The 13,741-nt window shown below is 38.4% G+C and overlaps 1 protein-coding gene and 1 long non-coding RNA gene across 7 annotated transcripts; both read left to right on the forward strand.

Moving 5' to 3' along the window:
- Positions 1 to 4,849: 4,849 nt before the first annotated feature.
- LOC133724956 (probable glycosyltransferase At5g11130) lies at positions 4,850 to 12,110 on the forward strand. Of its 3 annotated transcripts, XM_062151938.1 has the most exons (4): positions 4,850 to 4,888; positions 10,365 to 10,492; positions 10,808 to 11,162; positions 11,448 to 12,110. In XM_062151938.1, the coding sequence occupies exons 3-4, from the start codon at positions 10,821 to 10,823 to the stop codon at positions 12,108 to 12,110; spliced, it is 1,005 nt and encodes a 334-aa protein (XP_062007922.1). In that variant the 5' UTR covers positions 4,850 to 4,888; positions 10,365 to 10,492; positions 10,808 to 10,820. The 3 variants fall into 3 exon arrangements, with proteins under 3 accessions (XP_062007922.1, XP_062007923.1, XP_062007928.1); XM_062151939.1 differs by lacking the exon at positions 4,850 to 4,888 and having other exon boundaries at positions 10,350 to 10,492; XM_062151944.1 differs by lacking the exon at positions 4,850 to 4,888 and having other exon boundaries at positions 10,359 to 10,483.
- Positions 6,481 to 8,614, forward strand: LOC133727049 (uncharacterized). Of its 4 annotated transcripts, none has more exons than XR_009854992.1 (6): positions 6,481 to 6,626; positions 6,731 to 6,874; positions 6,956 to 7,002; positions 7,387 to 7,462; positions 7,569 to 7,635; positions 8,116 to 8,614. It is a non-coding gene; the product is annotated as an uncharacterized LOC133727049 (long non-coding RNA). The 4 variants fall into 4 exon arrangements; XR_009854989.1 differs by having other exon boundaries at positions 7,590 to 7,635; XR_009854991.1 differs by lacking the exon at positions 7,387 to 7,462 and having other exon boundaries at positions 7,590 to 7,635.
- Positions 12,111 to 13,741: the final 1,631 nt, after the last annotated feature.

Below are 13,741 nucleotides of genomic sequence, written 5' to 3' on the forward strand. Positions count from 1 at the left end.
CTCATGTTCACACCCAAAATGGTCTCGCAGAAGCCGCCATTAAACGACTACAAATGGTCGCTAGGGCATTGGTAATGCGCACCAATCTCCCTATTTCTGCTTGGGGCTATGCAATATTGCATGCAGCTGTGCTTATTCGTCTGAGACCCACTGCCACTCAACCCTTCTCTGCGTCCCAGATGGTTACTGGGTATGAGCCTGATGTCTCACACTTACGCATATTTGGGTGTGCAGTTTATGTGCCTATTGCGCCTCCACAACGCACCAAAATAGGTCCTCAACGACGATTAGGCATTTATGTTGGATATGATTCTCCAACGATTATCCGCTACATAGAACCCTTGACAGGCGATCTCTTTACCGCTAGATTTGCGGATTGTCACTTCGATGAGACAGTCTTCCCGTCGTTAGGGGGAGATAAGAACATCAATGTTCAACAGGAACGACAGGAATTGTCGTGGTCTGTCCCCACTCTGTCTCATCTTGATCCCCGAACCGCACAGTCCGAAATTGAAGTGCGGAGAATTCTCGATCTTCAGAACGTAGCAGAATCGATGCCTGATGCGTTTTCTGATATCGCTAAAGTGACGAGATCACACATACCTGCTGCAAACGTGCCTGCAAGGATTGATGTCCCTAAAACTAGAGAACATGACGCCAACTCAAGAGGATATGAGCATGGCGCCAACGTCCCCTCTCACAGTGATGGTGACGTTTTGGCTAGGCCCATGGCTCCTGCCAGGAAGCGCGGGAGGCCCATAGGTTCGATGGATTCTCGCCCAAGAAAGAAAGCGAGTTTGGCACAAAATAATCCATTAATCATCGATGTGAATAATCCATCTCATGAGAATATTCCGGATTATGGTTATGTCCAAGAGACATCATTGGGGGACGCTCCAATGTCAGAACCAACTCCAGAGAATAGAGAGATCTCCATAAATTACACTAGTGTACATGAGATGATGGATAGAAATTCTATGGCGATTGATGATGCATTTGCATATCATATTGCAAAAGGAATTATAGAATATGATGATATCGAACCTCGCTCTGTTGAAGAATGTCAACGAAGAGCAGATTGGCCTAAATGGAAAGATGCGATCCAGGTTGAATTGGATTCACTAACAAAGAGACAGGTATTTGGGCCTGTAACGCAGACACCCCCAAGTGTAAAGCCTGTTGGCCATAAATGGGTCTTTGTTAGAAAGCGTAATGAGAAAAATGAGGTAGTTAGATATAAAGCCCGCCTTGTGGCGCAAGGTTTCTCACAACGCCCTGGAATCGACTACGAGGAGACATATTCTCCCGTAATGGACGTTATAACGTTCCGCTACCTTGTCAGTTTGGTAGTTTTCCGAAAAACTTGACATGCAGCTTATGGATGTGGTTACAGCATATCTCTATGGGGATCTAGATTCAGAGATATATATGAAGGTTCCAGATGGACTTCAATTACCCAAATCAAGTGGCTCTAAACCACGGAGCGCGTTTTCAATAAGATTAAAACGCTCACTATATGGATTAAAACAATCCGGACGGATGTGGTATAACCGTCTAAGTGACTACTTGATTGGGAAGGGATATATTAACAATGAAATATGCCCATGCGTGTTCATTAAGAGAACAAGTTCCGGATTTGCAATCGTAGCAGTTTATGTCGATGACATGAACCTAATTGGAACTCTAGATGAGTTGAAGGAAACTGCTAAATACTTGAAATCCGAATTTGAGATGAAAGATCTTGGGAAAACACGGTTTTGTCTCGGTTTAGAACTCGAGCACCGTAGTGATGGGATTTTGATCCATCAGTTTGCATATACTCAGAAAATTCTAAGGCACTTTCATGAAGATAAAGCAAAGCCTGTGAGTACTCCAATGATTGGTCGTAGTCTTGAGCCCGGAAAAGATCCGTTTCGTCCAAAGGATGAGGACGAAGAACCATTAGAGGCCAAAGTGCCCTATTTAAGTGCAATAGGCGCATTATTGTACTTAGCTCAATGCACAAGACCAGACATCTCATTCGCAGTGAACTTGTTAGCTAGACATAGCTCTGCGCCAACACGCCGCCATTGGATTGGTGTAAAGACCATCTTTCGATACCTAAGAGGTACGATTGATATGGGCCTATTCTATCCCTACAGAGAGAAAATGAATGACGGAAAGTTGGGATCGGACCCCAAAAGGCAAAACGCCCCCGTCCATGGAATGGTCGCTGGTCATGTTGCCGCCGCCGCTCATGGTAGCCGGCGTCCTGCTATCTCCCTCCATCAAAACGACAATGATGTCTTGATGGGATTTGTTGATGCAGGGTACCTCTCTGACCCTCACAAAGGTCGCTCCAAACTGGTTATGTCTTTACCATGGGAAGCACTGCGATATCTTGGAGGTCTACGAAACAGACCCTTGTTGCTACTTCCTCGAATCATGCAGAGATTATTGCTCTACATGAAGCCATTCGTGGATGTATATGGCTAAGATCTGTGATTCGACATATTCAAGGAAGTTGTGGTTTGAAGTCTACCACAGATGAACCTACATGCATTTATGAGGATAATGCAGCTTGTATTGAACAAATGAAGTTAGGTTTCATCAAAGGCGACAACACCAAGCATATATCGCCTAAGTTCTTTTATAATCAGCAACAACAATCACTTCTGAAGATTGAAGTGAATCAAATCCGATCAGAGGATAATGTAGCGGACTTATTCACCAAGTCGTTACCTAAATCCACCTTCGAGAAACATGTGAAGAGCATCGGATTGAGAAAGATATCCGAACTCCCACGATTGTAGCAATCAGGGGGAGATATCGACATCAGGGGGAGTTATGATGTTTACATGTTCGATCTCGAAGAGTGAAGGACGTGTTGTGCTCTTTTTGTCCTTCGACCAGGGTTATTTTTATCCCACTGGGTTTTTGTTACCTGGCAAGGTTTTTAACGAGGCAACGGATGAAGCGTCACCACCAAGTTTGAAGCGGCACAAGGGGGAGTGTTGAAGGAATATCGATTTAGTGTGCCTTATCAAACTAGGAGTAGCAATAGGAGAGAAGGTTCTAGATTTCCCAATCCTACACGGATTGGTATTCCTTGTAACATTAGAACTAGTACTTTGTAATCCCTATATATAGGGCTCCTATTCTCAATAATAATATACACATCTCTCTATACAATTCTCTCTCGAATCTATTTTACTTAAACAGAAACTTCTTCAGTGAGCTACTTGAATGGATTGAAATTAGACCCGTCCGGTCCGTTGACCATCATTTTTATTTTTGTTTCATTTTTGTTGAATAATGATCAAGATTGACGTGTTTTGAGGGGTATTTTTCATGACATAACCAAATACACGTGGCATATTGAGAGGCAATATCATCATAAATTGCACCCAAATAGGGATGAACAATTCTTAGGCAATATCATCAATCATCAATATTGAGAGGCATATTGAGCATATCCACCATCTCTTGCGATTAATGCATAATAAATTTATAATTTTCTAATCTAACCATTCATGTTATATAACGTAATACAAAGATTAGCTCTGTAAAAAATAAGTCAAATTGAATACCTTTTAGTTATTCATTTCTATGAAATACATGGACGGTTCATCATAGTAGTAATAAGTGTTGTTAGAACCATCCATTTGTTTGATTCAATTAGATAATTAAACGATTTCTGATTCGATTCATTTTTTACAGAGATGATCTTTAAAGGATAATTTAAGATATAGACCGTTGGATTATAAATTTATTAAGTAAAAATATGTTAATCGACAACAGGGGTGAATATGCTCGTTCACCCCTAAAAATTGTCCAATAGGAATATCCCCCATATAGTGGATGCACATTTTTTATAATCATTACAAGAATGACGATTTGGATAATTGGAATACGCTCATGACAATCTTATAAAAAGCCCCCATTGCAATTTTCTATACCATCATGATAATTGGAATATTCAGGAGTTTGGTAACCCAAGAAAAACAGAAGAAGAAGAATTAAAGTCGTATATATGAGATCCATTGTCCAGAGAAGAAAAAGAAAAGGGAAGAAGAATCAAAGTCATACATATGAAATCAATTTACCAGAAAGAAGAATTGATTGAACAAGAATAAGAACAAGAATTGATCGAACATATAATGTTCCAATTTTCTGTTCGTCCTTGTCGGAGTTACCCATAGGTATAGCTTTTAATCGCCAAAATTCGCTGGGTCTCAGAAGTCGGGACGTCTTGTTGTTTCAAAGAGTTTATCAGTATGAATGAAATTTGGGAAAACAGCGTTATTTAATGTCATTCCCTTACTATTGTTGTTGTTGTTATTATTATTATTATTATTTTTTAATCAAGAAATATTATATTCATCACAAGTCAGAATAGGCCGTTACATACCCTTCCGCTGTCATTTAAGGACATAGACAGACAGGAAGTTAGTGGTAGTACCCACAAGTGGTACATATAAATACACATTCTCATTGTACATTCAAATACGTAGAGGTAGTGGAGACCCTCCTTGGTACTACTCCAGAGGCGTTAGAGATACATAGAGTGCACAACGGTATTTAGCTTCCTAAATACAAGGAATTTATTGTAATTTTGACTTAACTAAAAAAACATAGAAAAGGGCTTAGGGCTAAAAAAACCCAGCCTAAATTAGAAGGGCCAATAGGGCAGTCCCAAAGAAAAGAGGCCCAACTCAAGGCTCAGCAAAACAGGGTTGACCCAAGCCCATACCACCACTCCACCACGCCTGCAGCCGCCTGTGCAGCGCCGCCCACAATTCTTTCCGTGAAATCAGCCTCGCCACGAGCCGCGCCGTCGAGCTCCGCCACTAGCCAGCACTGCCCCGAGCCACTGCCGAAGCAGCGCCCAGCCTCGAGCCGCACCGTCGCCCAGACGCTCCAAGATCCACGCCGCCGCTGGATCTGGAACGCGCCATCCTGCACAAGAGCCACCACAAACGCCTAGAAAAGCTGCCCAAACATGTCATCAAACTGGCCAACCAAACATCTTCTCTCTTGACCTCAGCCCAGGGCATTGAAGTGCCCGTCAGGCAGCCAGTACAGTGACAATGCGGTGATGCCAACGCCATCCTTGACCGCCGCCAGACAGGAAACGGTTTGGTGTTTTTGCTCTCTCACAGCGCTAGGGCTAGAGAGAGTTTAGGGTGATTCTTTAACTTTGGGAGATTTTTATCCTAGAAAGTACATCATCCGATTTATTATTATTTCTTTTAGTAAAGAGTTAAGTTAACTAAATATAGGTGGCAATCCATGATTGGTGGGTTGAGAGAGGACTGACCGAGCAGGTTCACCTAAGGGGTGAATCCAATAATTAATTATTCTTTCATAAGTGTTTGTGGTTGTGTGCAATTTTGCCCATTTTACCCTTATTATCAATAATTATACATATATCTAAAGCTGAGTTTACTATTCCTAACTGTTTACTGGGAAGCGGAAATGACGGTTTTGCCCTCTGTTTTTGCTTTGACTTACGGGTCTGCCATATGTCCCCTCATTATATAAGCAAAAATCCCAAATTCTTAGTTTCTTCGGGAAGCCTCTATCAACATCCATATTCACTGTTTTGCAGCATCAAACCCAGCCATCAAAATCAACAATCTCCCACTAACTTCAGCCTCTATCAACATCAGTCGCTCCATTCCAATTTCAGTTCGACAAGCCACTAACTTTACAAGTGCGCTTTTACAATCATGGCATTCAAATCCCCAATTTATATGAGCGGAATGGATGTTTGTGTTTTCAATGGCCATATTAAAATGGCAGAGTGAAATCACGAGAAAGAAGGAGAAGAAGGATTGGGTCTGGGTTTGTTTTGGATTGCGCATGTAAGTTTTTCTTTTGTCTGATTCTGGGTTTTTGTTTTGGATTGCTCAATTTTTTGGATGCGTATTCTTTCTGGGTATTGTTGTTGTGCAGAAAAATATTCATTGAGGAATTGCAAGTTTAATCACCATATTAGACATTTATGTATTTACCAAATCTGTTGTTGGCCGTTTTTCGCTTTTTTGTAATTTATCTTTGATAGATTCCAATAAACCCCAACAATTTTATGAATGTAGGACACCATACATCTTGAGTTCAGAAATGCTGCCGTTATGTCAAGTGGGAAGAGTATGAGGCGTTGCAATCATAACTCATGCAGGGAGTAAATGTAATGCCAAGCCCGAAGGTATGTTCATTTTGAAAAAAAAAATAAAAAATTAATTGCATTATTTACTGGAGCTCACTGTAACTACTGAGTACTGATACGAGTGTTCTTTGCTATATGGTCAAATAATGAGTCACAAACACCCTTAAGCAAACCAAGTGTTGTTGTCGAAGTAAAAACAATTTTCAGTAGAATAGGATTTCCAGTCAATTGTGAATTGTGATTTGAATTTTCGGACCCCCATGAAGTTTTCTAATTGAGAGGAAAGTCTGTAGAGATTTAATTTCGGTCTCCAAAATCATTAAATCAATGTTCAGGGATTCAGGAAGGTTGATCCAAACTGGTGGGAGTTTGCAAATGAGTGGTTCCTAAGGAGCAGACACATTTATTGAAAAATTTTGTGAGGAGAAAATGCAACAATAACTTTCCCTCTCAGAGTTCATGTTCTGGATTTCTGGTATGTGTTTTGATTTGGGAAAGAACATTTGTTGGTTTTTTGCTTAATACATTTTCGTATTGAAGAAAATTGTTACTTATGAGGATTTTGTATGTTTGATTCAGTTTCAGGGTTGGACCTAATTTTCAAGTTTGCAACTTTATAATCCCAAAAGCCAGAAGAGATTTAGGGCTTGACATAGTCTAAAATCCATGGGAGAAGATCATGTGTACACAAAAGATCGGAGGGTTGAATCCATTCCAGATGAGGTTCTCAAATTTTGATTTGTTTTTAGTTTTTCCCTGTTCTCTTCTTTTTACTAAAACCTGTCTTCATTTGTTTGTGTACAGCTCCTTGCATTCTCTGGCTCACACCCACTTAACAGTAATTGGCTCAGGTGATTTATATGATCTCTTATATATGCCAATGTAATTCATACGTGATCTGTATGATATAGTATTGTTTAATGATTACATCAATTTAAATGGTTAGTTGTAGTTGGAGTAACCGTATAGGAATTGCTTAGTGAGGGTGCACTTGCTATTGTTAGTTTGTTATTCTTTCCCGTTGTTTGAATTGTACTTAACTATCTCAATTATTTTTGCACGATCAAATTGCTTTTCCACAGTGATTTCTATTCAATGTTAATGATATGTATGTCTTATCAACTTCACGTTGTTCAATACATAATTTATGTAGCTCTGTTTATTTGAATCAGTCATGTAGAGTTTCTAAACTGTAATACATTGCCCTAAAAAGGTTATTCCCTTTTCCTTTCCAGTTTTAATAGTGAGGTTTCTTCCCTTTTCCTTTCCCTCACAAGCTGGAATATGGGCTTTTGAACATCAAGCCTGAACGTATGGATACTTTCTTTTCCTGTTATGTTTAGTCAACGTCTTAGTTTAAGTGAACAAAAACTAGAGGATCAGAGGTTTTGACTCCACAGAGGTGCACTCTCTATAGTGATTGTATTTGTTTATGCAGATTCTGTATGCAAGCAGGTCTGCCATTACCCTGATCCTGTAACAAGGTAAACAAAATCTATTCACCTATTGAAAGATGGAAAAGACCATTTGGTTAAAGCTTTCATTTCAAAACCACATTATTTTGAATCTCTATTATAGTTTGGTTCACTATTTACCTGAGTGAGAGTGCATGGATCAGTATTCTATGAGGAGTTAGATAACAAAAAGCTTCATTGATTATAGCTATTTCGTATTCCACTTATGCTATTCTGCTATATTTGTGCGCAAATTTTTAGGGTCACAAGTTTGAATGAATTCTATAGTTACTATACTAGAGAAGAATAGAGCTTGGAGAATGGTTTGGGTTGCTTTACTTGGCACTTTTAAACGTTTTTGTCATGCCAATTGAAGCTCTTTACTACATTTCAAAAAAAAGATGAAGATCCTCTTGACCCTTTGTATTGTGTATAACAGTCTTTCGACATAAGTTCAATATAAACTTCATTTACTTCTCTTTTTAAATCCGTTTGTTCTTTTCTTTTCAGGTTTAACATTGCACCAGACTTGATGAATCAAGCAAAAGATTATTTGAACAAAACTATATATGTTGGCTAGAGTGAGTGTTTTAGAATGCGCAAAAAAAAAAAAAAAAAAAAGTATCTTCTAATGTTCTAATTATGTTTATTCGACCCAAAAGTTGTGGTTGCACAGTTGTGTGCAGTCCTGCCTTACTTTGAATGCCAATTTAGGATGGCCTGCCTTTGGAATGTTGATTTATGTGATTCTGTATTTGTCCTATCTCTATTTCTTTGTTAGTACATTTTGAATGAGAACCTCTCTTATCTGCCGCAAAGAAGGTAATGTGTGTTGAGCATTAAGTTGCGATAATAGTTACTAGGAATTTCTAATTTGGAGTAAATTGAATGAATTCTTCAAAAGTGAGATTATTTTGACAACAAATATTGGCCCAAAAATGTTAATGTTAAATTAGAAGTGTTGCATCAAGCAAACAAACCCGCGGCATCGCGCGGGCTATATCGCTAGTATTTTTGAAGATCTGGTTTGCTATTTTGCTCATGTTCATTGGAACTCGTGTGTGTGCAGGAGAAGTTCACACCTATTACACATCATACAGAACCCGCTAAGAATGTAAACATTAGAAAGAGATTGATTGGTACAACAACAAATACATTTAGGGACATGAAGAGTTATTCATTTTCTCTTTCATTCAGGTTGTATCTCATTTATGAATATCTTCATTCCAATTAGGTAAACCTGTCATAAAAGAATGAGTTTTTTCTTGGAATGAAAGGAATAATGTGGTTTCCAATTCCTTGAATTAATTATTCTCTTTTCTTCAATCAAAGGACTTTCCATTAATATAGTGAATGTATTAAAACTAAAATCTTTCACAATTCAAGGTTACCAATAAATGCATACATGCATCAGAAATTTAACTTCACAACTGTCTTCCAGGTCAATATAACCTAAATTTGACCACATGGTTACCAAAAAAAAATATACAACCTAAATTTTATATGAAAAAAAATTTCTTTATCGATTAGAAATTATATAATCCCTAATCGATCGATAAAAGAATTTTGGTTTAGATAATTGGTTATACAAATACACTAATGTTGGTTTGTGGCTTATTGGCTGGTCATCTAATGCAATAAACCTTTATTTCAAAAAAATAAAAATAAAAAAACAATGTTGGTCATCTAGTGATGGAGTAACATTTGCAAAAACCTTAAACCTTGCTGGGTGACCTGAACGATCGAAGATCTATTTTCTACCTGGCCTAGATGGAAAATATTATTTAAAAGTTGGCCTTCATTCTTTCTTAATTGGCTTTTTTTTATTGAATATAATTTGACCAATAAGATATCTAATTTGAACTTTTAATTCCAACCATGCATGAACCATGTATTCGAAATATATGGAAAAGGAAGAAATTACTTCAAAACATTAATTATATATCCAATCACAATTAATTTTTTTTTTTTTTTTTTGAGAATGCAATCACAAGTCACAATTAATTCCTAAATCATAACAGATATGGAAACAAACAAGTATATATGTACAAAATCCAAAATCCAGCCAGAAAAGCTTTCCTTGCCAATTAGTAATTAATATCTATATATCAAACCATGTAATTTTCTCTCTTCTCAAAAACTCTTCCCCAACTTAAAGAAGAACGAGAGAAAGAAGAAGATCGAGTAGCAGAGATCTCCACGAGGGATTTGAAACTCCATGGGAACCTTTACGTCCTTAAAATCCCGAGCTCCCTCGTATGTACTTGTACCAACTATTCTTTTCCTTCTTCTGATCACCACCTACTTGACTCTCGTACTCCAAAACCAGAACTACCATATCACTGATGTATTTTTCTTCAATAACATCCCGGCACAAGTTGCTAACATTTCCATCCTAAGCCCTAAACCTGCACCCGATACTCTAAATGATCTGCAGAATTTGAAGCAGAAGAATCATCCACATGAGCATCAACATGGCAGCCCTCCACCATTTGTTCCGACTAAAAAAGTATGATTCATCATCCATCATTTCTTTGCAACGTTAATACCCTGAATTTTCTTATTTATAGTTTATTTGCAATAATATTTCTGGATTATAATTAGCATAACCCAACATATTTTGTTTTTATATTTTAAAATATGACCCCTTCACAAAGAAGACACTAATAGATCGACGAATTGTCTCTCTCTCTCTCTCTTTACTTATTGTTATTTTGTTTTGCTTGGTTTAGAAAGCAAAGAGTCTGCTGGAGAAGAAGGAAGAAGGTTTGGCTGAAGCACGAGCCGCTATATACAAAGCAGCCCGGACTCGGAATTATACATCAGATAAAGAAGAGTCCTTCATTCCCAGGGGAAACATATACAGGAATGCTTATGCGTTTCATCAGTTTAGTACTTTCAACCTTTCATCTTCAATTGTTTTGCAATTAAAATCTAAAATCTAAAATCTAAAATCTAAAATCTAGATTACAAAATTGGATTCAGAACCTGGCCAGCAATGGTCACAATTGGGTATATATATATATGATGGCCTTACTCGATCTATGACTTGATAACTTATCTAGCCAGCTAGTAATAGTCCTGAATTTTGCTGTTGTTTACTTTGACTAAATTTATAGTAGAAAATACTAGGTTTCGTTTTTGAAGTGAAGATGAAACATCAATTTGGTGCTCACATTCAACTACATTAATTTGTTCTCAGGAGTCATATCGAGATGATAAAGAGGTTCAAGGTGTGGAGTTACAAGGAAGGACAACTTCCCTTGACCCATGTCGGGCCAATGGATTGCATATACTCCATCGAAGGTCATTTTATCGACGAAATGGGAAATGGGAAAAGCCCCTTCATGGCTCAACATCATGATGAGGCTCATGTATATTTTCTTCCTGTGAGTGTGGTCAACATTGTGAAGTACATCTACATGCCGGTCACCGACTGGCATCGTGCTCGGATGGTACGGGTGGTCAAAGATTACGTCAATCTTATAGCAGACAGGTACCCACACTGGAATAGAAGCAAAGGAGCCGACCACTTTATGCTCTCTTGTCATGATTGGGTGAGTATACATAAGTCGATTTCTTTCATAGGTATTGAGTGGCATGGATGTCCACAAATAATGCGGGACATATATCAATCTGTATATACTTTTGTGCTTGATGATTGAAATCATTTATTTTTAGGTAATACATACTTGCCAAATCTTAATTGGTTTGAAAATCGTTTGGCCATTCAATTACCACAATCACTATTTCTGATTCATTATCATATGTGCATTTTTTGTATATTGATGATGTGCTCTCTAGTTACATCTTGGATATTTCTAACAGAAATGTATTTTCAGGCACCAGGAGTTACTAAAGATGATCCTGAGCTCTATGCGAACTTGATGAGGGTACTATGCAATGCCAACACCTCTGAAGGTTTCAAACCCATCAGAGATGTTTCTGTACCAGAATACAACATTTTAGACAAACTGAAGCTCAACTCTTTCTCTCTTGGCCAACCACCTGATAAGCGCTCAATACTAGGATTTTTCGCTGGTGGTCGAGCTCATGGAGACATAAGACCATTGCTATTCGAACACTGGGAAAATAAAGACGCTGAAATTCTAGTGTACGAGAAGGTTCCAAAGGAGCTCAACTACAATAAGTTGATGGAACAGAGCAAGTTTTGCTTTTGCCCTAGTGGTTGGGAAGTGGCAAGTCCTAGGATTATCGAATCACTTCAATCGGGATGTGTTCCAGTGATCATTGCGGACAATTACGAATTGCCCTTTAACGATGTGCTCGATTGGAGCAAGTTTTCGATTTTCATCCCGTCTAGTAGAATACCAGAAATAAAGACCATCTTGAAGGGAGTTTCAGATAAAAAGTACTTGAAGATGCAGCAGAGGGTGATGAAAGTGAGAAGGCATTTTGAGCTCAACCGACCTGCTAAGCCTTTTGACGTGATTCATATGGTGCTTCACTCGGTTTGGCTCAGAAGGCTTAACGTCAAGTTATAGTCTAATTAGCTAGGCTCTGGTGATTCGTACGTATTATTCATTGTTGTAACGTTTGTTACTTGACTTCTTCCCGGAGTACAAAAAATGTAGAAGATTATCCAAATTTATGTATAGGAATTAGTTGGAAAGGCTTTGGTGAACAAGAGGAGGCAAATTTGCTGAAATTACAATTTTGTATGATGTTTTAATTGAAATGCGTAAAAGGATGAAAAAATAATATCAATGTATAAGTACATTGATTTTTAATATATAAACTGTACACTATTGTAGATCGACACATTTTATAAAGTTGTCTATGACCATGCACGAATGCACGTGTGAGGGTTTTTTTTTAATTAAGCATTGACTAGGCCAAAATTATCAACCCAATAATTGATTAATGGGGGGATTTTTGTGTGTGATTCAGATAATGAACAGAGCTTGCAGCGTGAAGCGTGGTGTGGGAGTTAGAAACACACTGCGGTGAGAGAATTGGATAGTTTTTGGATTTGAGATTTCTGGGAAGGCTTGAAGGACGATTTGGAAGGGTAGCTGAGGACTGGGTTTATGCTTGAAAGCTTGAAGGCATGACTGCTATAGGTGCTTCTCAACTTTCTGGGCTTTTGCTCGATTTGTGCTCCCCCCTTTTACACTGAAAAAGCTCTCCTTTTATAGACTCCATTGGAGAGGCTTTGAAGCTTCAGAACATTTGGATTTCTAGGTAAAGCAGTGTTTTCTCATCAATCTATACAAAATCTTTGCCTTAAATTTAGGAAAAGAGATGCTTGCTTGGAAGATGAGAACTTGGGAGACGTAATGGTTGCCACAACGGTTGACACTCCTTGTAGCAGAGGCAGCTGCAGTGACGGGAAACAAGGAACGAGGCAGACTAGGTGGTTGAGGGGAATTGAAATTTGTAAACTCATCGTTTAAGGAAGAAAGACATCACTCTTAACTGGTCACAATATTTCCCTTTCACTATGTCACGCCCCGAATTTTGAATAACCAATTCAAATCCGAAACATGAATAAACAATTAATACAAATAACGTTCTGAATTTTTTTCTCACAAACAAACACACCACTCGCCACTCAACACAAAAACTCGAAACCCTCGAGTTAATTATTACAATTCACTCTTACAAAGTAAAATTGCAAAGCTCTAAATGAGCATAACAAACCTCACAATATAATGCTGTAATTCACATAGCACTACTCTAAGCAGCCCGATCACCGTCCTGGTTCTCCTGACCTGTAGGATTTCCCGCTACACAATTTGAATAGTGTACCGGGAGTTGCAACAACACAAAACCCGGTAAGCTTTTTACAGCCAGTATGAGTAAACAAGAAAGAACTGTTGATTTTAAATTACAATTCTTATAACTCAACAATACAACCAACAATCTCAACATCCACGACGCAAACGTCAAACCCATTCAATATCACCACTTTGGTCTTATCACACAACACTATCACCATTTTTGGTCCTATCTCACAACACTATCACCACTTTGGTCCCATCCCATAACACGTTAGAGCTCTAACTGCCTCGTTACCTCTGACACCTTGGCCTAGGGTCAAGCAACGGCAAAAATACTTCGGTTAACACTATAACCGTCGCGCTTTGGACATCCCCGTCCTCAGCACCATATA

Source organism: Rosa rugosa, chromosome 1 (genome assembly GCF_958449725.1).
Source record: "Rosa rugosa chromosome 1, drRosRugo1.1, whole genome shotgun sequence".
NCBI lineage: Eukaryota > Viridiplantae > Streptophyta > Magnoliopsida > Rosales > Rosaceae > Rosa > Rosa rugosa.

Bases quoted from the DNA above. Each gene is read 5' to 3' on its own strand.
- LOC133724956 (XM_062151938.1), top strand. From the start codon at position 10,821: ATGATAAAGAGGTTCAAGGTGTGGAGTTACAAGGAAGGACAACTTCCC. The intron at 11,163-11,447 runs GTGAGTATACAT...ATGTATTTTCAG, and splicing joins TGCTCTCTTGTCATGATTGG to GCACCAGGAGTTACTAAAGA.